The sequence below is a fragment of the Zalophus californianus genome, chromosome 8, assembly GCF_009762305.2.
Source record: "Zalophus californianus isolate mZalCal1 chromosome 8, mZalCal1.pri.v2, whole genome shotgun sequence".
NCBI lineage: Eukaryota > Metazoa > Chordata > Mammalia > Carnivora > Otariidae > Zalophus > Zalophus californianus.
This window is the reverse complement of record NC_045602.1, coordinates 26,609,198-26,637,123: the sequence shown is the minus strand read 5'-3', so window position 1 is coordinate 26,637,123 and position 27,926 is coordinate 26,609,198. Positions and strand designations below refer to the sequence as shown.

At 37.0% G+C, this 27,926-nt stretch overlaps 1 protein-coding gene across 1 annotated transcript; it reads right to left on the bottom strand.

Moving 5' to 3' along the window:
* Window positions 1-484: 484 nt before the first annotated feature.
* On the bottom strand, window positions 485-27,807 carry YIPF4 (Yip1 domain family member 4). Its single transcript, XM_027621203.1, has 6 exons — window positions 27,529-27,807; window positions 14,242-14,395; window positions 12,437-12,608; window positions 9,388-9,465; window positions 4,663-4,776; window positions 485-1,585 (listed from the first exon to the last, which is right to left on the bottom strand). Exons 1-6 carry the CDS (start codon window positions 27,605-27,607, stop codon window positions 1,448-1,450), a joined length of 735 nt encoding a protein of 244 aa, XP_027477004.1. The 5' UTR covers window positions 27,608-27,807; the 3' UTR covers window positions 485-1,447.
* Window positions 27,808-27,926: the final 119 nt, after the last annotated feature.

Below are 27,926 nucleotides of genomic sequence, written 5' to 3'. Positions count from 1 at the left end.
TTTTCACATTATTCTGCCTCAAAGATAGCTTCACACTTTTCCTGTGGCTTAAAATAAGTTTTTTCTTTTTCTTTTTTTTAGCGGGAGAGAGGCGTGAAAGGAGGAGATGGGCTTGGTACTTTGCTAATTTGAAGACTTGCTTCAGAACTGCTGGATATTTCCTGACACATTTGGTTCCTAAAGGAATACATACTAAGAGATGGCCATGGCCATGTTAGCACACTGAGGACAGCAGTTAACTCTTCCAGCTGAGACCAGAAAGGATAATATAATAATTTGCTAATAGTTATCAGGCATTTGCTATTTTATGGACATAATAAAGTATTTTATCTACTTTACAAAGTAATATTAACTAAAGTACACCTAGAGTCTATGAAATAATTTGCAACAAAAATTTTACTAGTTAAAATTTCTTAGGGCTTAGCAAATAATGTACATTTGTTAAAGAGTACCTGATACTTGTTAGTAATACAGGACAAGGTGTTATAAAACAAAACACACAGCTGGGAAGCATTTTATTTTTTTCTACTTCATTTAACATTGTTCAGGACAAGATTTTAAAGGTCTCTTTTCAGCAACTTTTATGACTTAGGAGTACCACTTAAAAATATTTACTGATGCTATAAATATTACTATTTTTTCTACATATTAACAATGATAATAATGCCATATCCATTATACCTCTGTTCCTTTGGTCAGAAAGATAAACAGAAACTGAAATCAGCTATTTAGGCATTCAAAAAAGGTTTTTAAGAGCACACCCAAGCAAACCTACATCAGCAACTGTTAAAATTAGTTTTAGTTAGACTTCTTAATAAGGACATACTGAAGCACATATGAGACTTTTTAAATTATATACAATTTAAAAAACAAATTTGAATTTATAAATAAAAAGATTAATGGCCAAATTAAAGAATGGTTAAGCATGAGATTTAAAATATCTTAACTTTTAGGCTATTCAGAAATATATTTTGTGAATAATAAGAATTATTTCATAAATATATATGTATAAATATAAATATATATCTACAGGATCTGTGATGCAGGAGAAAACTCTTTAAAGAAAAAAAATTGCACTTTTAGATTATCAGGATGGTGCCATATTTACCCTTTGAATGAAATATAATTACCGTTCCAGATGCTTTTGGCACAAGTTTTTAGGTGAATATTGACACAATCTTAAAAACACAATGCTTTTATACTTTATTCACTGGAATATGAAGAATCAAACAGAATTTGGAATTCTGACCAAAAAAAAAAAATCCAGATAACTGCAAATGCTTAATTAAATACAAAAAATATGGTTTTAAAAAGACCTCAAACCTGCCTTTACATGTAGAACATGTAAAATTTTATCAGCAACAGGTTTCCTTCAATTACCTCAGCAAGAATTCCCAGACTACACACAAATGTAACATTGTCTTTTTCTACTCATCTATGACTTAGATCACACCCCAGTATATAAGGACAAAAAATAAATGTATAGTAAAAAGATTGGATAAATCAGGAGAGGCTTTTTGGTCTTGAATTCTTCACCCACTAACAATGAAGCAGCACTGTAGGCAGCCCAAAACACACCAAACAGCTTTAAAAAAAAAAAAAACAAAAAAGACAAAAGGCAGTATATTAGCAATTCAATTAACATTTTGGATATCAGAGAGTAAAGTAACATTTATGGTATTTTCTTAAAACAACCCTGACAACCAACTGTGATAAACAGTAAAACTTACTGAAAATGTTTAAAATTATTAAGAATCTTTGTCCTTGCTGTGCTCCTTGTCTTATGCAAATGAAATCTTTTGTTATCAAACCTGTTTCATCATAGGAATCACTTGGGGTACCTATTAAAAGGAGCATCATAAGGGGAATGCCTGGCTGGCTCACTTGGTGGGGCATGAGACTCTTGATCTCGGGGTTGTGAGTTTGAGCCCCACATTGGGTGTGGAGATCACTTAAAAATAAAATCTTAAAAAAAAAGAGAGAGAATCCTGGGATTCACTCTAGCTCTGCTGAATCAAAATCACTAAGGTCTTTTTAACAGTGTCCCTGGTGATTTAAGATAAGGCAACTTTTGGCCAACTGCTTCAAAAAATTTGGTTGCTGAAAGAAAAATGAACTGATCATTACAAAGTTAACCTTTTCCTGTTTCTTCTTCTAAGAAGTAGGAAAACAGACTAAGTGAAAATTTTACACAATGTTTATTAAGTATAACAGCTTTTTCCCAGGAATAGGTAAAAGTATAGGGTTAAATAAAAAGGAGGAAAAAAAATAACATTTTGGTCAAGAGTTTAAATAAAATGTGCCATGGTTTTCTGATTATACACATATCTAATATTAAATTATTTCCACCAGAAATTTATATAGTACTTATTGAAGTAGTCACTTTATAGACTAAAATGAAAGGAAGAACTTCAAGGGTAGAAATCAGGGAAACTAGGATAGAAAAAGACATGGCACAGGGCAAGATTTTTCAACCTCGCCCTACCGACATTTTGGGGCTGGATAATTGTTGTTGGAAGCTGTCCTGTGCATTCTACAATGCACAGATTTAATGTTAAAAAATAGTGCTGGTAGATTAATCTGTATTCTAATGCTAGACTTAAATGACAAGTTTTGCAACATATTTCTCAAAAAATCTTGGACTTGTGGCAGTATCCCTGGCCTCTACCCACTACATACTACTAGTAAGATTCCACTCAACTCATTTGTGACACCCAAAAATATATCCAGACATGGGCAAATGTCCTTTGGAGGCAAAACTGCCCTTGAGAACCACTGGTAGAGAGGTCAAAAATAAATATTGGCAGCCTGAAATGTATTTGAGATGGTCCAATTTTCTATTATGTTTTTTAAATTAAATTAAAACAAAAAACTACAAAATATTTTAAAAACTTTCAAAAGTACAGGGAAATATACAAGGTTATGATCAAATTGCCTTGGTATGTCAAACATTTTTTTGTTATAAATAAATGATTAAAGATTGTAAGAGTTATAGAGATTTAATGTTAAAAAATAGTGCTGGTAGATTAATCTGTATTCTAATGCTAGACTTAAATGACAAGTTTTGCAACATATTTCTCAAAAAATCTTGGACTGAAACGAACATACAATAGCTCACTACCAAAAGATTAAACAACTAGGAAAAAATTTTGGCAAAGAAAAATCTGAAGTTTAAAACAATCATATCCTAAATTTTTAATGATATAAAAGACTTTGCCATTTTGTAATAATACATTCATAAGTTGCATAAAGAATATTAAAGATCAACTTTTAGCTGAACTCAATTACTAAGTGACCAGAGGACACACAGTTTTATTAATTTTGGGAGTCTTCTCAGAAGTATTCAAACAGACTTTAATCCAAGTTAAAACAACACACACAGGAAGGATCCTGAATGATTCAGTAAAGTGGTATGTTCACTAAAGCTAGATAATTAAATGCCAGCAACGGGGCTAGCTTCTGCACTGCAAGACTTGTAAGCTAAGTACTAATATAATGCCAATTATAAAAAAAAAAAACTAAGATTAGAATGGAGAGAAAAGAATGATATTCTACTTGGTCTCTAAAATGTTCATGCAGTTCTAACATACAAAGATGTTCTCAAAATATTCTTTCGTAACATTTGTAATGACAACAGCTACCGCTTGAGTGCCTACTCTATATCAAGCATCTATCCTTTACCATCTAGATAACAGACCCTAAAAATTAGTTGTCAAGATTCCCAATTTGCAGAGGAGGATAAGAGAAGATATCCCCCCAAGGGAGGCAGCAGGTAAGTGGAAGAACCAGAATTTGAATTTAGAACTGAATGGTTCCAAAATCCACACTTTTTAATACCCAATGCTTATATGTCAGTATTAGCCTGTAGTTAATTCTAAAAAGAATCATTTCTTTTATATTTGAATTAGTAATCAACTTTAAAAGCAAATGTCATAAAAATTAAGTGGCTCTACTTAAAAACAAATACTTTAATGTGAAGGCTACATAATGGCAGTTCTGAAAGTGGTAGTCTTAAGAAATTCTATAGTTTTTCATAAAGAAAAACATTAAATTCATTGTGTAATATACATACATATGCTAAAGCAGTCATTTGTTTCTGAAAGTTGTTCAAAATAAATACCAAAATTTAAGTTATTTTACTACTTATTAATACTTAATATTATCATTAAATATTTCATATGGGTCTATATGTATTAAATTTAACACAGCATGAAGAAATCCTGATCTCTACAATACAGAAAAGCCAATTTATTACAACCATGTCTATTATATTTGATAAGGCAGTTATTATTCAAATAGGAGTAATAGTTATTAAATAAATGTCCAGTAAAATTTTAAATATATTCCACAAAATCTAAGTTACATGAAGTTGTATTATAAACACAGAGGAGAAAAATTCAACATTAAAAAAATTATCTGAGTGCAGTATCCTGTAGCCTTATTTGCTCTTTGTTCTTTATTCCCCCCTAAACATACATTATAATTTTTGGAGATTAAAATGGGAAAATAAAAGATATACAATTGGTAAAATCAGTGAGTGAGATCACTCTTCCAAAACACTTAAAATGTTTGATTGTTACAGATTACAATCTTCTTAGGCAGATAACTAGTATACTTTTGTATACTAGTAAACAGTTACTTTTTATAATATACACTACTTACTTTTATAAGTGTAGATACCACTTCAAATGATCCAACCACCAAAAGTATAGGGGCTATTACAATGAGAGGAAGTAGTGAATATCCTATAACTCCAAGAACTTGGCCATATGCAACCTGTGAATTTTAAGTTTTAAATAAGTATCATAGAAATCAAGGTAATTATTTTAATCACTACTGAACATCACATATTCTTGGTTGTACTTACATAAACATGACAAGAAGAAATCATCAGGTATCCTATGCTTTATATTTCAAATTATCATGTTATCTGCTTTGTTCCTGGACAGTCTCATCAACCCACCATAGTTTCAATTATCATCAACTTTCTGATGATACCCAAATCTACATTTCCAGCCCTCTCTCCCTTTGAGACCTATATATCCAGTTACCTTCACTATACCTGCAGTATATTCTCTTACTACTTCCCTTAAAGCTGTAGAAGGATTATTTAAAGGGACCACAACCATCTTATTTAAACAAAAAATTCAAGGTCTAAAGAAGCTACGTGTGACAAACGCAGATGAAAAGGGAAGGGAGGGCAGGCAGGAGAGACTGAAGGAAAAAATATTTAGTGACTACCGTGTGCCAAGCTCTGTGACAGATCAAGACAGATCAAATGCAGCAACAATCCTATGAAGTAGGTATTACTGCCTTCCATTATGAAGAAACTGAATTTTAGAGAGATTTTGTTCAGGAAAGCAAAACTGGTAGGAGAAAGAGTTTAAATTAAGATCTAGATCTCTCTCTCTTTTTTTTTAAAGATTTTATTTATTTGAAAAAGAGAGAGAGAGCACGTGCACATGCAGGACTAGGGGGAGGCAGGTGGAGGGTGTTGGGGGGAGAAGGACAGAGGGAGAGGGAGAAGGAGAAGGAGAAGCAGACTCCCTGCTGAGTGTGGAGCCTGCCAGGATCCTGGGATCATGACCTGAGCCAAAGCCAGACGCTTAACTGACTGAGCCACCCAGGCGCCCGTAAGATCTAAGTCTCTTAATTTAATCTTACAACAACAGTCTTAAATTACCAAGACATTTAGCGATACCTATTTTCCTATAAATATTACACAGGGTTGTGTCAAAGATATAACAAACAATATGTGAACAAATGTAATTTTAAGTCTCCATTAGAATTATTTCAAAGTTTTATATGCAGATATATGCAGAGTGAAAAAGTTTCATAGGTAAATGTTATTCTAAATTTATTCAACAGTTTTTAGGTAAAGATGATGGACTGAACACATTATCTAATATCATTCCCTCCTGAAACTATACTAAAAGGGAAGACGGGAAAAAACCCTCTTTATTTATTTGTTTGTTTGTTTGTTTGCAGGGGTGGGGGGGTTCATGCTGAGCAGGGAGCCTGATGTGGGGCTTGGTCTCAACTGGAGTGAAATCAAGAGTTGGATGCTCAAGAAATTGTGCCAGTCAGGCACCCCCAAAAACTTTTTTTTTTTAAAGCAGCATAAACAATGGAAACAAAACCATAAAATAATCATGGTATTTGAAAACATTGTATACACCTGGGAGAAACAAAGTAACAGAAAAATTCATAAAGGCCATATAGGTTGGTCACTGTATAAAGGAGAACTGGTTCCTGATACATTAAAAATGTATATAAACCTGGGGCGCCTGGGTGGCTCAGTTGGTTGGGTGGCTGCCTTCAGCTCAGATCATGATCCTAGAGTTCCAGGATTGAGTCCCGCGTCGGGCTCCCTGCTCAGCAGGGAGTCTGCTTCTCCCTCTGACCCTCCCCCCTCTCATGTGCTCTCTGTCTCATTCTCTCTCTCAAATAAATAAATAAAATCTTTAAAAAAATGTATAAACCTGAAGGCACACCTCAGCACTCACCACAAGAAGTGATTAACTAAAGGTTCACTGGGCTATGGATGAACCCCTGAGCACTCTCAGAATACAGATAATGCAGATCGTGTTTGTTCTCATTGCTCATATACCTTAGACTATTCATGATAATGTAAGCCCTAATGTATGAAATCATGAATAAAATGGAAAAAAAATAACACCATCAATAGGACCAGGAACAAAAGTCTGATCCTAAACTCTAAGTTTAGATCAGACACATGAAATAAAGAGAATGAGTATAATGAAAGAAAAGCCATTTATAAGAATCAAAGTATTATTCTGTATAAGGTAACTTCATTGCTTTGGAGAAAATAGTTTGATGAAAGCTATTTCCTCATCTTTTATAGTAATTTTCAGTTGCAACACTTTATGAATGATGGTATTTTCATATCATTCTTTGCATTTTGCCCGGTGTATAATTATATATTCTGTATCACAAAATAAAATGATGTGTTTTATTATATTAATAAATGACATAATTTTCTTTTAAAAAAGAGGCTTAAACAGAAGAACAGAAGATGGGACAACAACATAATTTTGGAAGCTGGAAAGCAGATGAACAAGAGCTAAGTAACAGACTTGGCAGATCTTTCTACCAAATACAAGAAAAGGGCTCAAAGTCTCTGCATTTAGCAATCAATGTTCACAGAGTCAGCACTCATAAGGTAACTCTGCCTGGCAACCCTCTGCTCTACTCTCTTCACAGAATAAACTGCTAGGGGGAAAAAAAAGAATAAACCACTAGAATTCCTAGGTTTAGAGTAATTCACAATTTACAGTAATTCACAAAGTCTTTTTTAATGGGGCAGCAGTTCTGAAGGTGTGGTTCATGGCCACCAAGCGTCCCAAAGACTCTTCCAGAAGACTGGAAGGTCAAAACTATTTTCTATAAAAATAATAAAACATTATTTGCCTTTTCTCATTGGGTTCATATTGGTACTAACAGGGACAAACAACAGTGGGTAAAATGTGCTACTTTACTTTTCAAGGTAGCACAAACTATACTAGTAGTTTCTGTACTCTTCACTACTACACAATCACAGAAAAAGAAGAAAAAAAGCTAGTTTCACTTAAGAATGACCTTAATGAAACAGTTAAAATGATTAACTTTATTAAATCTCAACTTTGAGTATATCTTTTAATATTCTGTACAACAAATGTGAAGTGCACAGAAAACATTTCTTTTCTTTTTTTTTTATGATTTTTATTTATTTGTCAGAGAGAGAGAGAGAGAGAGAGAGAGAGTACAAGCCGGGGGAGCAGTAGGCAGAGGGAGAAGCTCCTCAGCAAGGAGCCTGACACAGGCCTCGATTCCAGGACCCCGGGATCATGACCTGAGCCAAAGGCAGATGCTCAACTGACTGAGCCACCCAGGCATCCCTATAGAAAGCATAGAAAGTTTGAGTGAAGAGTTGAATTAGATGTGTTTACCATGGAACACCATTTTCACTTGAAAGAACAAATGAAAGACAAACTATGGTTATTAAGAGTTGGGTATCTGTAAGCATGTTCTTTTTTTTTTTTAAGATTTTAAAATAAAATCTTTAAAAAAAGTAAATAAATAGACTTTAGTCTGATCTACTTAAAGATGGGTGGTGATATTAATGAATGTGATTTTCTGATACCGTACAGTAAGATGTGTCAACATTTGAAAGATTTACACAAAACTCAATGAACTAGTGTTTTCCAAATGACCATGCATGGGTAAAAAGATCCACCCAAAGTAAATTTTAATGAAACAGAGTATGAAAAGTTCATTAATATTGTTTGAGATTCCTTACTGCAACAAACTTAAGAAACTATTACTTGTTGAATGTAGGTGTAGTTTCAGAGAAGAATATCCACAATCATCTGAAAAAGCTATTAAAATACTCTTCCTCCCGGGCACCTGGGTGGCTCAGTCAGTTAAGCGTCTACTTTTGGCTCAGGTCATGATCACAGGGTGCTGGAATCGAGGCCAAATGGGCTCAGCGGGGAGTCTGCTTCGTGTGTGTGCTCTCTCTCTCAAATAAATAAAATCTTAAAAAAAAATACTCTTCCTTTTCCAATTATATTTGCTTAAGGCCACCTTTTTCTCATATACTTTAACCAAAACAATGTATCCTAACAGACTGAATGCAAAAAGCAGATACTAGAAACCAGCTTCCACTAAGCCAGACATTAAAGCTACTTGCAAAAATGTAAAACAATGCCACTCTTACCACTTTTTTGTTTTGAAAAAGTTGTTTTCTTTAAAATGTATTATTTACAGGGCACCTGGGTGGCACAGTCAGTTAAGCATTCGACTCTTGGTTTTGGCTCAGGTTGTGAGATCAAGCCCATATTGGCTTGATCTTTGCACTGAGTGCAGAGCCTGATTAAGATTCTAGATTTCCCTCTCCCTCTGCCCCACCCCATCACACTCTCTCTCTCTCAAATAAATAAGTAAATAAATCTTAAAAAAAAAGTATTATGTTAAAATGTATTTGGTTTTATTTTTAAATAAATAAATATATATTTAAAAATTTTATTTTAATTTCAAATATGATTAAGTATTGATAAATAAAACCCACAAAAAGAAATCTCCTTGGGGACCTGAGATCAAAAGTTTGAGAACTGCTATACTAGAAAATAAATTATATGCTTCCCTAAGAAGCTTTAAATTACTTATGAGTGGTATGGGATCTTTCCTTTCTTCTTCCTTCCTTGTAATGTTTATTGAGTATGCACAATACTAGTATGTTGATCATCTTAGGGGAAGTAGTATAACTTAAAAGCAATTCTGGGACAAGAAACAGTTATGATGAATATAGCTACTGATAATATCTACAATACCAAAAATAAAGTTTATGAAAAGAAACAAAGACTATTTTCACAATTAACTACTTACTTCTCCACCAAGAACTCTGGCCAGTAAGAAAATTGTTAGGGAACCAAATATCCAAATGGTTATAATCCATGAGACCACCTTAAGAGAAAAAAAAATTCATGCAGTTAATATCTTTGTACCAAATAAGCTGATAATTTCCCTGGAAGTCAATTCTCTGCTAATATAAGGTAGTTTGGTATATCCAATTTCAGGTTATAGTTTGAGTTCCCAGGTATCTTTCCAAAACCTAGTAAGAATGCAATGTGTTAATACAATTTTACATCCAAACTGAAAATTTAGCAATGATCAATTGCCTAAGGAAATCTCAGTATTTCAAGATCTATGATCAAATATTACTATAAAAAAAGAACAAAGTATTTACTTCCAAACCTCTGGTTTACAACATCATGCAAGGAAAATTCATCCCTGAAAGAAGTTATAGGTCTTCTTCCAAGGTCTTTAAAATTTACATTAATTACATATGTATCTAAGTGATAGAATATGGGAGATGTTTCAGACAATTTTAACTCCTAAGACTTAGTGTGATAATGATATATGCCACTGTTTCCAAGTTTTGTCTGCTTGGAGGGTCTAGAAATAATAAAGCCCCAAGAGCAAAATAAGCATACTTATTGCCCAGATCCTAGTTTCTAAATATCATTCACTGATAAAAGGAACTAGGATTCTTTTGATAAATAATTGACTCCAGGGTTGGGGCAGGGAAGGTAAAGGTGAGCCCAGAACACTGTGGAGTTAGAAGGAAAGGAAATGCTCAAAAAACTAATGGGAAAATGTTGAAAGGACACAGAAGCTAACCTGATGGGAGTTCCCAGTGGCTAAACCTGGAATAATCTCAGCAAGAAAATAAATGATGACAGCACTGGGTTATGATCCAGAAAATAAAATAAATATTCATGATTCCATACCGACATAAATAAATAAAACAATAATTAAGCAATGGCAAAGAATGGATAGCTGTTCCATAGAGAATACCAATCAATACATGTGGAAGGAATGAGGAAAACAGAAAACTACCATTCAGTAAACATTACAGTAATAACTATTGAACTTGAGATCCACCAATAGTGAGCTAAAGTTTGATAAGAAACCAATGTCTGCATAAAGTATCTCCCTAAGATATTTATTTATTAATTAAAAAGGGAAAAATAGCAACTTTACGGTGGAAGAATTGGGAAGATACCACCTCATCACCTAATTAAGCAACCAATGTTAACAGCACCAGTAAAAGATATATCAATATCACATACTCCCTGATAGTATACTGAGGTGGACACAAAATAGTATCCTTGCCAAAAATTCATGACCCCAATCTAGTCATAGAAAACATCAAGTAAAACCAAACTGAGTGACATTCTGTGGAGGTAATCTGTTTTTAGCCTTAAAACCCTTTGTTCAAATGAAAGATTATACAAAATAGATAAAATTAGAGATGCTCTAGATTAAGGATTAGTGGTGAGTAGTAGACCAGAATCCCCATTTAACTTCAATTCATCTCATATTTACAAGAGAATACCTGATATAAACTACTGATCTAAGGTAAATATTAATAAGACTAGTGTTATATTACCTTAAGGATCTTGCTATTGGGAGTTTATTCTGGATTATCCAAATGAGCACTAAATGTAATCACAACTGTCCTTAAAAAAAGGAGGCAGAGGGAGTTTTGACTACAGTAGAGAAGAAGGAAATGTGACCATGGTACAGAGGTTGTAGTAATGCCGCCAGAAACCAAGGAATGCTGACAGCCTCTAGAACTGGGTAGAGGCGATCAAAAGGAATCTGTGATGGAGCCTACAGAGAAACCAGCCCTGCTGACATTTTCATCTTAGCCCCTTCAAGCTCATTTTGAGTTTCTGACTTTCATAAAGAATAAATGTAAAAGAATAAATTTTCAGTTTTAAGTCACAAAACTTGTGGAAATTTGTTACAGAAGCAACAAGAAATGAATTCATTTCCAAATCATTCAGTGATAGTTATTTTTTACTTCCCCAAACTAGGGATTAAGGAGTAATGTGTGTATGTTGTGTTTTCATAATAAAGATAAAGCCCCTGAGAGAAGAACGAAGTATTATATGAAAACAAATTCTGATGGAATTCTTGTCATTATTTATTAAAATATTTATTTACTATTATTTTTTTAAAGACTTTATTTGTTTATTTGAGAGAGAGAGAATGAGAGAGAGAGAGCACGAGAGGGAAGAGGGTCAGAGGGAGAAGCAGACTCCCTGCTGAGCAGAGAGCCCGATGCGGGACTCGATCCCGGGACTCCAGGATCATGACCTGAGCCGAAGGCAGTCGCTTAACCAACTGAGCCACCCAGGCGCCCTATTTACTATTATTTTTTAAAGTAAGCTCTAGGCCCAACGTGGGGCTCGAACTCAGAATGCCGTGACCAAGAGTCACGTGCTCCACTGATTGAGCCAGTGAGGAGCCCCTAAAATATTTATTTTAAAAATGAATAAAAGGTAAGAACATGTTCTGAGTATTGTGTTTCAAACTCTTCATCCCTTAGGGGAAATCATAAAGGGCAAGCGCAGCCCTTTTGGTCACTTCTAGTCACTGGTCACTTCCACTCAGCTGAGAGTAGTCCCATCTGTTTACTCCAGTTGCAATACCATTATAAATACTTTCTATGTGAATGATGATGTAAAAGTTTGGAAAGCATTAAAGTACTCCCCACTTATTTAATTAAAAAGAGTTCTAGGGGCACCTGGGTGGCTCAGTCATTAAGTGACTGTCTTTGGCTCAGGTCATGATCCCAGGATCCTGGGATTGAGCCCCGATTCGGGCTCCCTGCTCGGCGGGAAGCCTGCTTCTCCCTCTCCCACTCCCACTGCTTGTGTTCCCTCTCTCTGTGTGTCTTTCTCTGTCAAATAAATAAATAAAATCTTCAAAAAAAAAAAAAGTTCTAGAGATGAACAAGTTAGAAATAATGGGTAAAAGTAAAGCATTTCTTAAACATAATGTAGCATTACAGTTAACGTTTGGCTATTTTTAATTTTAAAACTCTTAAAATATTTCAAATTTGTATAAAGTAACATATACTTACCCTAAATTGTCCATATAATGATATCATGGAAAAGAAAAGAACAACAGCCAGAGGACCCCAAAAGTCAGGATTGTCCCTCACCACTTGTCTATTAAAACCAAGTGATGGCATTGGCATCAAAACACACCGGATTTTGTAGTAAATATCCTTTAGATCGATATCCAATTCCTCCCTATAAAATAAAATAAAAATTCTTAAAAAGCATACATTTCTGAATACTGAAATAGCTGCAATAAAATTTAAGAGAAGTTTAAATATGACAGTGCCATCTCCAGCAGTCAACAAAGCATTGCATTTGAAGTACAGTATTTCACTGATTCCATGGTATTTTCAACATTTTAACCTCTCTAAAATCAGGATGTTTGTCACAACTGCTGGTGTCTTATCTTGTCAGCCTGAAGTGAAGCCAACTGCTTCCAATACCTGCCTTTCCATTTTCCAGTCTCCTGGAGGCACTACTACTTTGGGACAACTTTAAATAAAGTCTTCTGGGGCGCCTGGGTGGCTCAGTCGTTAAGCGTCTGCCTTCGGCTCAGGTCATGATCCCAGGGTTCTGGGATCGAGCCCCACTTCGGGCTCCCTGCTCCACGGGAAGCCTGCTTCTCTCTCTCCCACTCCCCCTGCTTGTGTTCCCTCTCTCGCTGTCTCTCTCTGTCAAATAAATAAATAAAATCTTTAGATAGATAGATAGATAGATAGATAGATAGATAAAGTCTTCTGCTTGAGCCCTTCTTGACCATACTGATAATTCAGACTGCAATCCTATAGGAGAACTGGTATGGGGTTTCCATTCCCAGGGGAAATTTTTCTTCCAACACCCCACCCACTGGCAAATTGAGACAAGCAAACATCCTTGCTGTCTCTTTTTGTATGGTGGGTTATTTCTCATTTATCCTTACACTAAGGAGACAGCCCTTTGATGTCTTAGCTTTATGCTGCCTTACATACTGTTTCCTTCTTATTGATAAACATAAAATAACTGCATCTTATAATTCACTGTTTTAAATTTGATGACATATGGTATGTTAATATTAAGAAAGAGAACATTTTAGCCCTTAATCTACCAATAATTACCACAGAGATTAACCTAATAATGTCTTGATTTTACAGAGCTATAGGTTCTTTCCCACGTTGTTAAATTCTTTTTTTTTCCCAAATGATAATCACTTAAAAAATTTCAAGTACTATGAAGAAAATGAAAGACTCCCTATAGTCCTGCCAGTGGTAGCTCTAGAATTTCTATATGGGAGAGATTTTGGAGTCCTAATCTTTTTGGAAGTTTTAATTTGCCTTAAACTTAATTTCTACAACAAGCACCCTGCTTTTTTACTATGAATGTTTACTTGAGATAGTTATAGGCCCAAGTAAGCCCTAACAGTCTGGAACGTGTGTGTGTGTGTGTGTGTGTGTGTGTGTGTGTGTGTGTTAATTTGCCTTAAACTTAATTTCTACAACAAGCACCCTGCTTTTTTACTATGAATGTTTACTTGAGATAGTTATAGGCCCAAGTAAGCCCTAAGTGTGTGTGTGTGTGTGTGTGTGTGTGTGTGTGTGTGTGTGTGTGTGTGCGCGCGCGCGCAAGATAAACAGAATTATGATTCTCTCAATTTTTGCCACTTAAGAGGCTAAAAATATTCTCTCATTATTTTAATTTTTCTAATTACTACTAAAATTGAAAAATACCTAGAAGTTTAACCAAAAAGGTTAAGATCTGCCATACTTGTCTTTAAATAACATGAAAGAATATGATCATCTCATAGACTAGTTCTAAAAAACTAAAAATACATATTACTATTTTTACATACAAGAGTGGCTTGTTATCTTCAGGATCATCATCTTCAACTTCCAAAAGCCAGCCATATCCTCTTTGTCTCAGAAATGTAGTAGCTGTAGATTCTTTAATAAAATCTCCACCAAGGTTTAATTTGACATCTGGGGATGCTATTGAGCCACTGAGATCTTAGGAGAAGAGAGGACAAAACTATAAATCAAGATAAAAATGTGTGAATCTTAACCAAAATAAGCATAATATTCAAGTAAAATAATTATCATTTGAAGATCTCTAACTATGAGTATCTGCTATTGCATACAATCCTCATATTTTATAGCCGATAAATATCTAAAAGACATCTTTTATTTTACAACGAGAATGAAAGATGAGGGAAGTGAAGACATTGAAAAGATTTCAGGTAATTAGCTAGACTGGTAAAACAATCTAGACTTACAACAGCAACTTTATATGGAAGATATATATAAAACATATTACATGATATCACTTTGGATTCCCTTCACTATTATGTACACTACGTGCTTCAGAACAAAGTGACCGTACAAATTCTTTCTGAAGGCATTATACGTGTATATATATATAAGCCATTAGATAGAATTTGCTAAAGAAAAACTGCAGATGATTTTTCCCTACATTTTCATGTATTTATTTACACATTCTTTCATTTAAATCACCAAATATCTGTGGTAAGTGCTTTGTATACTAATGCTTGGTTCTGGATAAATTTGACTAGTAAGAGTTCCCTGCTATTTCAGCTCTTTTCTTTATATAATTACATCATTCATCTTTAGTTTGGACAAAAATAAAGGTGTTCTGCGGTTTTTGTTTTGTTTTGTTTTTAGGGCAGCTCTAAAAAGAAGTAAAGAGATTCAGTTATCCACATTACAAAATAAATTCCATTCATAGTCTCAACAGTGCCTCAGAGGTTACAGATGGGTATTAAAGAGGGCACGTTCTTCATGGAGCACTGGGTGTTATATGCAAACAATGAATCGTGGAACACTACATCAAAAAATAATGATGTAGTGTATGGTGATTAGTATAACATAATAAAAAAATAGTACAAATATCACATTTTCTGGTTGAAAAAAAATGGGAATAGTAAAGAACTGAGGTCATACAGGAATTAAGAAAAAAAAAAATCTGTAGGACCAGACAATATGCACTATTAAACAACCATCACCACAGTTAACTAGAAGCCACCTGACTGGAGTGGTAATTTAGAAAATAATCTTGGCAAGGACAAACCAGAACACCCTTAACACAGACTCTCCTTCCCTGGAGATCATACACAATATAAAGAAGAACTTAATTTGCACATTACTCTAAATTCTAGGTTAGTTTTTGAGAATTGCTATTAAAATTTTGGCTTAAACTTCAATTAATGAGTGGCTAAATTATGAGTCACATCTTATTCTGGTTGTGACAACTCTCGCAATTAATTGTAATAAAGTTTGGGATGCTTGGGTGGCTCAGTTGGTTAAGCGTCTGCCCTCAGCTTGGGTCGTGATCCCAGGGTTCTGGGATGAAGCCCCACATCGGGCTCCCTGCTCTGCGGGAAGCCTGCTTCTCCCTCTCCCACTCCCCCTGCTCATGTTCCTTCTCTTGCTGTGTGTCTCTGTCAAATAAAGTCTTTAAAAAAAAAAGTTTGCATTCTGAGGATAAGTCCTAGTTTAGTTACTAATACTGCAAATCATTAATGTCTTCTGTCTTCAGTTTCCTATTCAAAATTCTTTTCAGGTTTAACAGTATATGGTTCTAAAAAGTTTTTTGGTTTTTTTTTAAAGATTTTATTTATTTGAAAGAGAGACACAGCGAGAGCAGGAACACAAGCAGGGGGAGTGGGAGAGGGAGAAGCAGGCTTCCGGCTGAGCAGGGAGCCCGATGTGGGACTTGATCCCAGGACCCTGGGATCATGACCTGAGCCGAAGGCAGACGCTTAACGACTGAGCCACCCAGGCACCCTCTAAAAAGTTTTTATAAGGGAGTTAACTCAGCTAGAAATAAAATGCAAGTACTTTTGAATTCACTGTCCTTCCCTATTTAGTTTAAAAATAGTCCCTGTAAATGCTATCATAGAATCTTGGGACTATTCTCTGAAATGACTTTCTGCTTGTTTTAATCTAAGTTGAAAAATAAATAAAAGAGGTGAAATGTAACTAAAATTCCATTTCCAACAGGTACAAAGAGTGCTTTTCTTGATTTGACAAAAGGAAGATTTAGATCAGGAAGTCATTAGTATGGCAATAACATTAAAGGCTTTAGAATTATGAGGCAGGAAAGGACCTTAACAACTGTTTCCTGGCCTCTAGAAAGGACTGCACTTAACAGTCCTTAATCTAAACCAAAAAAGGATATATAAATTATAGTGCTAAGAATGCTGTGATAAAGAATTATATGTTTCGCAGTTTGTCATAGCATGGATGCCAGAACCTCAAAAAGGCACCTTTAGTTTGATTTTGTAGTTTTTTTCATTCCATTTACTATAAAGTAGGAAAATATCATGGACATATGCAGGAACACCAATAGTAGCAGTTTGACATATCCCTTAGTGTCCCCAAGATATAATTAGGTGTGGGTATGAAAAAGCAACAGAAAAATCCAAAAAACTGGTAGTTAGCTTAACATGTTCACAAGAATGTCAGAAAACAACAAGATCCCAAACTACTCCAGGGGCACAGGTGTCTTATGTTAAACCAGAGTTAAGAACCAGCTAGCTTGGTTGTCAACTCTAGGATAGGTATTATAAAACATTAATTTTAAATTAATTCTTTCTTGCTATACTATTTATAATATTCTTTTTTAAAGATTTTATTTATTTATTTTACAGATACATAGTGAGAGACGGAACACCAGCAGGGGGAGTAGGAGAGAGAGAAGCACGCTTCCTGCTGAGCAGGGAGCCTGATGTGAGGCTCCATCCCAGGACCCTGGGATCATGACCTGAGCCAAAGGCAGATGCTTAACGACTTAGCCACCCAGGCGCCCCTATTTATATTCTTGTCATTTGCTAAGTAAAAACAATGTAAAGATAATAAATATAAGTGGATTTATTTTTTAATATATATTTGGGTTTTTTAAAAGATTTTATTTATTTGAAAGAACGAAAGCGAGAGATACCACAGAGGCAGAGGGAGAAGCAGCCTTGCTGTTGAGCAGAGAGCCCAATGTGAGGCTTGATCCCAAGACCCTGAGATCATGACCTGAGCTAAAGGCAGACACTTAACCAACTGAGCCACCCAGATGCCACAATATAAGTGGGTTTTTTTTTTTTTTAGATTTTTATTTATTTTACAGAGAGAGAAAGAGGGAGAGAGCACAAGCAGGGGGAGTGGCAGGCAGGGGAGAGGGAGAAGCAGACTTGCTGCTGAGCAGGGACCCGATGCAGGGCTTGATCCCAGGACGCCGGGATCAGGACCTGAGCTGAAGGCAACGCTTAACCAACTGAACTACCCAGGCGTCCTTATAAGTGGATTTAAAAGAAAATAATCTTTGAAAAAATCTACTGCAAAAGGAAATCTTAAAAATGTTTCCACTTGTTTGCCTCAGAGCGAGGAAGAATATCCGTAAGTTTCAGGTTTTACTGAAAGCCACCTGGAAAGATTTAATAATTTTCTCTTCCTTTAAACTCAAATGTATTACTAGATGAGGGATCTTTTCTGTGAATCCTCTCAGCCTGAGAACTTCACTTGGAAAGATGAGGAAGAACTCGGTCAGTGCTATAGGATACTATACTCAGGATGAGATTTACTGATCTCCTAGATCTGCTCCTAGTTCTAGTTTTCTGAGAAAGAAGAGTGTCCTGCAATAAACAATTAACATTTTGTAGATACTTGTTCACTTCTTATATATGTGAAGAAGCTTTTTCTTATTTAATGAGCAACAAGGGCAAGGATCAAAATTCTCATTTCATGTGAAAATGAAATCCATGTGTGCTTTATCTAAAACAGAATTGAGTATTTGTGCAGCAAAACAAAACAAGCACATGTCTCACACTGAAAGGATAAATTCTATTGTTCCATTTTAGAGATAAGAACATTTTAATGTTTGCATAGGATAATGAAAAGAGATCAAGAAGCCAATGGAAGTAAATAATGATCTTGTAATTGCTAGGCTTACATTGGAGTTTGATGTTATTCCATAAGAAAAAAAAATTTTTTTTAAAATTTTATTTATTTGACAGAGAGTGAGAACATGAGCAGGGGGAGGGGGAGAGGGAGGGGCAGAGGGAGAAGGAGAAGCAGACCCAAAACCCTGGGATCATGACCCAAGCCGAAGGCAGACGCTTAACCAACTGAGCCACCCAGTAATAATTTTTATTACTCACCCCATAAGAAAAAATTTTAAAGCCTCATATAAAATTGTGTCTTAGGTTATATTTTTATTCATACTATTTTGATTTATGATTTTAGTACCTTTACTATTCAATATTGTCAGTAAATTTTTACATTGTATATATCAATTAAATCAGGGTGCCCAGCTAGCTGGCTCAGTTGGAGAGCATGTGACTCCTGATCTCAGGGTCATGAGTTCTAGCCCCACACTGGATGTAGAAAAGACTTGAAAAAAAAAAAAAAACTTAAAAAAAGTCAATTAAACCTCTTGAGCCTATCTTTGGAAAAATTAAATCACATCTTGGCATAAATGTTATTTAACAAATTTTTGTTTGTCTTATGAATCTTTTAACTGAACTTTTTATTTTGAAATAATTATAGATTCACAGGAAGTTGCAAAAATAGTACAGAAAGGTTACATGTACCCTTCACCCAGCTTCCTCCAATGGTACCATGTTATATAACCACCAAAACCAGGACACTAACACTGATAAGAGTTTGCAGACCTTATTGAGATTTTACCAGTTTTAAATGCACATACTTGTGTGTGTATGTGTATATACTTCTGTGCAATTTTATCACTTTTATAGATTTATATAATGCCTTATGGATTTAAAATTTATTAAAATAGTTTAATTTTTTAAAATGGTAAACTACCTTTCCTCTCCCCAAGAGGCTGCCTAAAAAGTCATTTTCAACTTTCAAACAGGGAAGAAAAGCTACTCTTGCACCGATTATACACCACATATCATACTTCATTAGCCTACTGTATAGAAGATTTTTGTGATAATATCTACAAGGATATACATATTTTTTTAAAATAGGCTCTATGCCCAGTGCAGAGTCCAGCACAGGGCTTGAACTCACAACCCTGAGATCAAGACCTGAGCTGAGATAAAGAGTTGGACACTTAACTGACTGAGCCACCCAGGCGCCCCTACATGGATATAATTTTTTTTTAAATCAAGTAGGAGGGGCGCCTGGGTGGCTCAGTTGGTTAAGCGACTGCCTTCGGCTCGGGTCATGATCCTGGACTCCCTGGATCGAGTCCCGCATCGGGCTCCCTGCTCGGCAGGGAGTCTGCTTCTCCCTCTGACCCTCCCCCCTTCATGTGCTTTTTCTCTCCCTTATTCTCTCTCTCAAAAATAAATAAATAAAAAATCTTAAAAAAATCAAGTAGGAAATTTTTATAAAAAAAACAACCTAACAATTTCTTTGTCTACACTACTAACTTGTATTAGAGATAAGATCCTTTCTGGGGAGGGAGAAAGTCACACCAAGAGTAGGTTAAATGTTTGACCACCTTAACAAGAAAGCACTGATAATAATTATTGGATTATTATGTCTACAACTTACTGATTACAATAATGTACTATGAGTTGTAGATACTATCATTTCTATATAGGAGTGTCTTAGTCTGTTCAGGCTGCTATAACAAAAGACCATGGACAGGGTGCCTTATAACAACAGAAATTTATTTCTCACAGTTCTAGAGGCTAGAAGTCTAAGATCAGGGTGCCAGCAGGGTCAGGAAGAGCCCTCTTCTGGCTTACAGATTTTTCCTTGTACCCTAACACAGGAGTAGTGGATAGGAAGCTCTGAAGAGTCTTTTTTACAAGAACATTATTCCCATTTATGAGGGCTCCACCCTTAGAACCTAAGAACCTCCCCAAAGCTCCCCACCTCCTAACACCATCACACTGGGCATTAGGATTTCAATACAATGAATTTCGGAGGGGATCCAAACATTCAGACCATAACAGGGAAGAAGACTGAAGAAGGCTGAGCTCAAAAAGCAGTATGTTGAGCCCAGTCCACTTCTATAGACTTATACAATCAATTGTCAGCTTAACATTTCCTTTTAACTATGTCAAAAGCACCTAAAATTCGGGCGCCTGGCTGGCTCAGTCAGTTAAGCGACTGCCTTCGACTCGGATCATGATCCCAGGGTCCTGGGATGGAGCCGTGCATCGCATCGGGCTCCCTGCTAGGTGGGGCGGCCTGCTTCTCCCTCTCCCTCTGCCACTCCCACTGCTTGTGCTCTCCTGCTCTCTCTCTGTCAAATAAAAATCTTAAAAAAAAAAAAAAACACCTAAAATTCAATATTCCAAAACTGAATTCTTGATAACTAAGGTCTTCCTCCAGTTTCTTGTTTCAGTGAATGGTACCATTATTCATTCAGCATTATAAACTGGAAGCTTGATTATCCTTGACAATTTCCTTCATTCACATGCTCCCTGCTCCATCCAATCCACCACTAAATTCTGTCACTTTACACCTCTAAATATTTTTGAACCTGTCCACTTTTCTCCATTTCTACCCCCAGCACAAGCTAGAGCAAACTGTATCTCATGCCTGCATGACTATAATAATCTGCTTTCTCCCTAATCACTCTTGTCTCCTTCCAATCCATTCTCTGAATTGTAGCTAGAAGAATCTTTCTAAAATGCAATTCCTTCACTCTCCTGTTTGAAATCCTTCAGTGGCCTTCCATGGCTTTTTCAGCTCCGGTCCAACAATCTCTATGCACCCTACCTACTTCTCCAGAACAATTTTCTGCACCACCCTCCCATCTGTGCTCTAGCCACACTAAGCCTCTCAAGTTCTTCAAATGAAACCTAGGATCTCTTTTACCTGTTATGAATACCGGGCTGTTTTCTCCAACTTCAGATAATTAAATGCCATCCATTCTTCAGTTCTCATATGTACTTGCTTAAAGAAATTTTCCTTGATCTCCCAGACTAGATTAGATTCCCTTCATAGTCCCCTGGACTTTTCCTTCAGAGCATTTATCACTGCTTATAATAACATATTTGTGTGATTATTTGGTTAATGTCTATAAGTTCTATGATGGCAAGAACTAAGTGTTTTTGTTGTAGTTTTGTTTTGAACATATATCCCCACTACTTATTTTTTTTTAAAGATTTTATTTTTTTATTTGAGAGAGAGAGAATGAGAGAGAGCATGAGAGGGAAGAGGGTCAGAGGGAGAAGCAGACTCCCTGCCTAGCAGGGAGCCCGATGCGGGACTCGATCCCGGGACTCCAGGATCATGACCTGAGCCGAAGGCAGTCGCTTAACCAACTGAGCCACCCAGGCGCCCTCTCCCCACTGCTTATAACAGTGCCTGGCAAAAAAAAACAAAAACAAAAAAAACAAAACAGTGCCTGGCCCATAGTAGGCAAAACCAACAAATGTGTACTGGTTGAATTAATGAATGAATGGAAGGGCAAATAGCTCCATATAGCTTAAATCAGTAAGTAACATTAAAGGCTTTTAATAAAGCAAATATACAAAATTAGATTTGTATTTTGGAAACAATCTTAGCTGCACGATGGAAGACTGATTTAAGAGGGGAGAGATGTGAACAGGGAGTATGGTCAGGAGGCTACAGTATAGATGAGAAATGGTATAGACTCAAGGCAGTGTCAGCAGAGAAGGAAGAATAGATTTATTTTATTTATATATTTAATTTAAATATATATATATATTCTGGAGGTGGTATGAAATAATTTGATGACCAACTAAATATTAGAAAGTGAGAGAGAGACTATAGACAAGTTTCTGGCCCTAGGCAAGAGGAACTATATCACAAACATTAAGTCATTTTTACTTTAGTACCCTCCTTTTTTCAATATTGATCAATTAATCTATCAGTTAATATTTAGTTATTTCTTTGATGCCCTGAGAGTGATATAAAGAAATGAGATACTTTAAGGAGTTTAAAATATAATTGATAGTAATATATATCCAAACAATAGAACATTATTCATCCAGAAAAAGGAATAGTTAATAATCCAAGCTGCATCACGGATGAAACTTGAAAACATTATGCTGAGAAAGACACTTGACACAAAAAGTCACATATTACCCCATGTATATAAAATGTCCAGAACAGGCAAACCTATAGAGACAGAAAGTAAATTAGTGGTTGCCAGTGGCTGGGAGGCAATGAAGAATGACTAAAAATAGATATAGGGTTGCTTTTTTTGGAGTGATGAAATGTTCGAGGGTTAGGGCGCCTGGGTGGCTCAGTTGGTTGGGCGGCTGCCTTCGGCTCAGGTCATGATCCTGGAGTCCCAGGATCGAGTCCCGCATCGGGCTCCCTGCTCAGCAGGGAGTCTGCTTCTCCCTCTGACCTTCTTCCCTCTCATGCTCTCTACCATTCTCTCTCTCTCTCTCTCAATAAATAAATAAAAATCTTTAAAATAAAAAAAAATCTTCTAGGGTTAGACAGTGGTGGTGATTGTACAACCAAGGGACAGCCTCCACCAGTATTGTACTTGCAAAGTTCTTAAGTGAATGTTCTTCCCCCTTTTCAACTGGAAAACTCCTACTTATCCTTCAAAATATAACTCGTCTGTCCCTAAAGACTTCCTTCATCCTTCCTGCAATTAACCACTTCCTCCTTTGAACCTTACTTTTTCTACTATTTATTATGTACAATGAAATGTATCTCTCTTATTAGACCACTTCTTGGGGTCAGGGGCTTCTTCATATGCAGACCCTTGTACATGGAGGTACTCAGTCCATCCTATATATAAAACATTATCTATCCTTCAAAGTTTGGCAAAATATCTCCATTAAACCGTCCCTGATCTTACTGCTAGAAAATATTTCCTCCTCTTCTAATTGTTTATAACATTCTAAATCAGTGCTTCTCAAGCTTTAATATGCATATGAATCACAGCGGGATCTTGTTAAAATGCAAATTATGATTAAGGCAGATTCTCTATGACTAAGTGCCCAGGACATAAACCAGGCAAAGAATTACTTACTTATCTGATACAAAATAAAGTCAAAGGATCCTTGAAGACTTCTATACTACACTTTACATATATAGGTCATTACATTCTTGCATGTATATACATGCGTTTCATTAATGCTTTAGGATATAGTTTTACACTATCGACTTGAATATTCAGCCTGGATTTCACTATTTATTTATTCATTTACTGGCTTAGTCACACATAGCTCATGTTCTTTTAACTTGTACTTATGGCACTTGCTTTTATATAGATTATCATTTTTTTTTAAGATCTCATTTATTCATTTGACAGAGAGACAGCGAGAGAGGGAACACAAACGGGTAGTGAGAGAGGGAGAAGCAGGCTTCCCGCGGAGCAGGGGAGCCCAATGTGGGGCTCCTTCCACATGACCTGAGCTGAAGGCAGACGCTTAACAGACTGAGCCAGCCACCCAGGTGACCCTATATACATTATCTTAAATACCTCACAATATTATGTGTGCTTTTCATTTTTAAAAATTTTTTTTTCATTTTTGGGGCACCTGGGTGGCTCAGCTGGTTGAGCATCTGCCTTCGCCTCAGCTCATGATCTCAGGGTACTGGGATTAAGCCCCACATTGGGCTCCCTGCTCAGCAGGGAGCCTGCTTCTCCCTCTCCCTCTGCCGCTTCCCTTGCTTATGCTCTGTCAAATAAATAAAGAAAATCTCTAAAAAAATTTTTTCATTTTTAAATTTTTTAAAGATTTATTTATTTATTTTAGAGAGACAGCAAGCGTGACAGCATGCACAAACACACAGTCCAACAATCCCAAGACCCTGAGATCACGATCTGGGCCAAAATCAAAAGTCAGACACAACCAACTGAGCCACCCAGGCACCCCATTTTTAACATTCTTTTTTAAATAAGTAATCTCTACACCCAACATGGAACTCAAACTCACAACCCCAAGATCAAGAGTTGCATGCTCTATGAACTAAAGCAGTTAGGCGCCCCTGCTTTCCATTTTATAGGTGACAAAATAGAAGCATATAGAAGCTGTGTAACCTGTCTGGTATCACATAGCTACTATAAGACTCAGGACTTTAAGTGAAGTCTGCTGGCTCTAAATCCAGTAATTTTTTAGTTATACCATCCAAAATGTGCTGTTTTATAGTCCCAAGTATCAATGTCATAAGAAATAAAAGCAGAAATCATTTATTCCTTCAACAATTATTTTGTGATGTTTATATACTGGGTTCTGTGTAAGTGCTGGGGTATAGAAAAGATCAGGAAATTCTCTGTTCCTAAGGGACAGTTAAGCAAGGTTTCACCAAGGAAGGAGCATTCCAGTTCAGTCTCAACTCCAGGTGAGGAGGAGAAAGGCATTCTAAGCATGAGGACCAGGATACACATAGGTGTGGAGACAAGACACCAAGGCACATTTTAGAACAAAGGATATGTATGTACAAACAGTACAGACAGGTATCTTTAAGAGAGACCTGGACAGAATCTAGAAGGAAAATATACACTGAAAACACTCACGGTTAGAGTAAAAGCAGCAAAAGGGAAAGAATTTACATGACATGCTTAGGAACCAGAGAAAAGACTTAAGAGTTGCAGAGTCAAATTTTCATGGTAGCGAACCATAAAACCTAAGTGTGGAGCCAGCTAAGAGTGAAAACTGAGAGCAGCAGCATGCTAATCTGTACCAAGCTCTTAACTCTGCCAGATGTAGTACTAAGTACTCTGCATTTGCAAAATACTTAAGCACTTGTGTATTCATTCCCATTTTGTATATGAGAAAACTGAAGCTGAGAGGCTAAGTAATTTGGGCAGTATCACATAGATGGCAACTGGCAAAACCAGGATGCAAACCCAGGACTCTTTAACACTGTACTTCAGATACACTATTCAATTTGCAAAAATATAAGAATCATCACAATTTCATGGAAAGAATTCTGATTAGCTCTTAATTCAGATCCTTCACATGGAGGTTAATGAACTTCTCTAAGCCTCATTTTCATTATAAAATACAAGAAAAATTATGCTCAGAATTCTTTTTTTTTAAATTATTTTAAAAAGATTCATTTGACTGAGAGAGACAGCGAGAGAGGGAACACAAGCAGGGGAGTGGGAGAGGGAGAAGCAGGCTTCCTGCCGAGCAGGGAGCCCAACGTGGGGCTCCATCCCAGGACCCTGGGATCATGACCTGAGCTGAAGACAGATGCTTGACGACTGAGCCACCCAGGGTCCCGCTCAGCAGAATTCTTATAAAGGCCAAACAAGACGTTTACTTAAAATACTCTGTAATTTTAAAAAGTACAATGTCATACACTTGAGAGTAGTCTTATACATATCTATCTTTGTCTATACATCTTCGGATATACAGGGAGTCTGTATCCTTAGAAGCTAAATGGAGAAGTTTGAATAAACCTTCTATCTGTTAGGTTAGGTTTACTTATTCCAGGTTTCTTGGTTTAGTATATAGAATCAATGGGTTAGCTTGTACCATTCTGTTAGGTTTCTTGGGTGTGTTTAAGAAAGGTTATTTGGGAGGGGATTGAGGGGTTGGCTAAGAAACATACACATATAGATAGATGAGTTTGAACAATGATAACACAATTGTTTTTAAAGTCTGGTAAATTAAAGTTTATATTCCTCCCAAAGCACTATGCTACCAAATTTAGATTAAACAAACTGAAATACTTTGGGTTGCTATATTTCACCAAATATTCATATTAAGTTTAAAATAAACATATCAGTGGCGTCTGAATGGCTCAGGGGGCTATAAGGGCCTGCCTTTGGCCCAGGTTATGATCCCAGGGTCCTGGGATCCAGCCCCTCACTGGGCTTCCTGCTCAGCGGGAAGTCAGCTTCTCCCTCTCCCCCTGCTTGTGCTCTCTCTCTCTCTCAAATAAATGAAATCTTCTTTAAAAATTTAGAAAAAAGAAGTAAAATAAAAGTATCTGCTATGTTCTCTATATTTTATTTTCCATTTTAAATTATAACCAAAACTATAATACTATTTTTTATTTTAAATTTAAATTTTAGGTAGTTAACATACAGTGCAATATTGGTTTTTTTAAACAATGCCACTCAAATCAAAACAAGGAAAACAAAACAAAGAAAAGGAAAACAAGCTATACTAACTGATGCACTCTGAAACCAGATTTCTGGGCAAACGCTAGGTTGTTCTTCTCTAGACTGAAATTTCTACAGCTTTAGGCATAATTTATTTTTTTTTTAAAGATTTTATTTATTTTTTTGACAGAGAGACACAGCGAGAGAGGGAACACAAGCAGGGGGAGTGGGAGACGGAGAAGCAGGCCTCCCGCTGAGCAGGGAGCCCGATGCGGGGCTCGATCCCAGGACCTTGGGATCATGACCTGAGCCGAAGGCAGACGCTTAACGACTGAGCCACCCAAGAGTCCCTGGCATAATTTATTATTTTTTATTTTCGGGCAGTAAATCCGGTGTACATAGTCTAATGAAAGTAAAATTTGAAACTGACTAGCAGAGAAAGATTCGGGTTACAAAGTGTCTGGTGAGGAACAGAGAAAGGGAGGAAAACAAACTTTCCTGTGATAGAGAAAAAGAAAACTCTCTCCGGCAGAACTGCTTCCTCACAACAGGACAAGGAAATAAGTACAAGCCTTTGGGTACAATCCATCTGTATTACAAGAAGTTTCAAACATACTTGGGCCCACTTCTCTGAATATTGAGGTCAAACACTATAAAACAGGAGGAAAACTGGGACGTCGGCAAGAATCAGAGTCCACAAAAACAAAACAAAACAAAACAAAACAAAACCCACGAACTCCCGGAGTAAAGTGTGTATTCGCAGTACCGAATCTAATTCCAGCATAAAGTTCTCTATCGATAAATAAAAGAGGTACACAGCTCCCTTACCTTGTTTTCATTCTCTGACACCTACCCTGGCCAATCTAACCACCCCTTTTTTGAATAACAAGTCACTGCATAAGTAAAATCTTACTGTTGCGTGGGCCCACTTGAGGTGCGGGGCGAGCCAGAAGCCAAACGAGTAATTTGGGACGCTCCCCACAGCCCTCCGCCGGCCACTCAGGCCCTCTCGCAAGGCCGGGCAGGCGCAGAGGGCTCCGGTCCCCAGTCAGCGTCCCGCCGGTCCCCACCCGGCCGCAACCGCCTCAGCACGAGAAAGAGCCCGCCGCGTCGGACCCCGGCGTCCACCGGGGGGACGGGCCCTCCCGGGGCTCAGCCTCACCTTCCGCGTCTGCCGAAGAGACAAAGGTGAAGTCCCCGTTCGTGGGGGAATACGCCGGGGACGGGCCCGGCGGCTGCATCTCGCGGCCCCTCTGCGGCTGGGCCCAGGCCCCAAGGCGGCCGCGGCACCGGCCCGCACGCGCGCCCTACGGTGAGGCCCGCGAGCCGGGAGGAGCAGGCTGGGAGCGAGGCCGGAGACGAGCTACCCCCGAGACTGCCCCACCGAAGTCCTTTAGGTGGCGACCGCCCAAGCACCACGACGCCGGCGCCCTGACAGGACCATAACAGTGACAGCGGCTCTTGGATTGGCTCTTTGTAATGTGCTCTCCCATTGGCTCCCGGGAGAAAGGTTCTGATTGGGTCTCCCGGTTGTTGATTCCGGAAGTTGACCCAAGGACG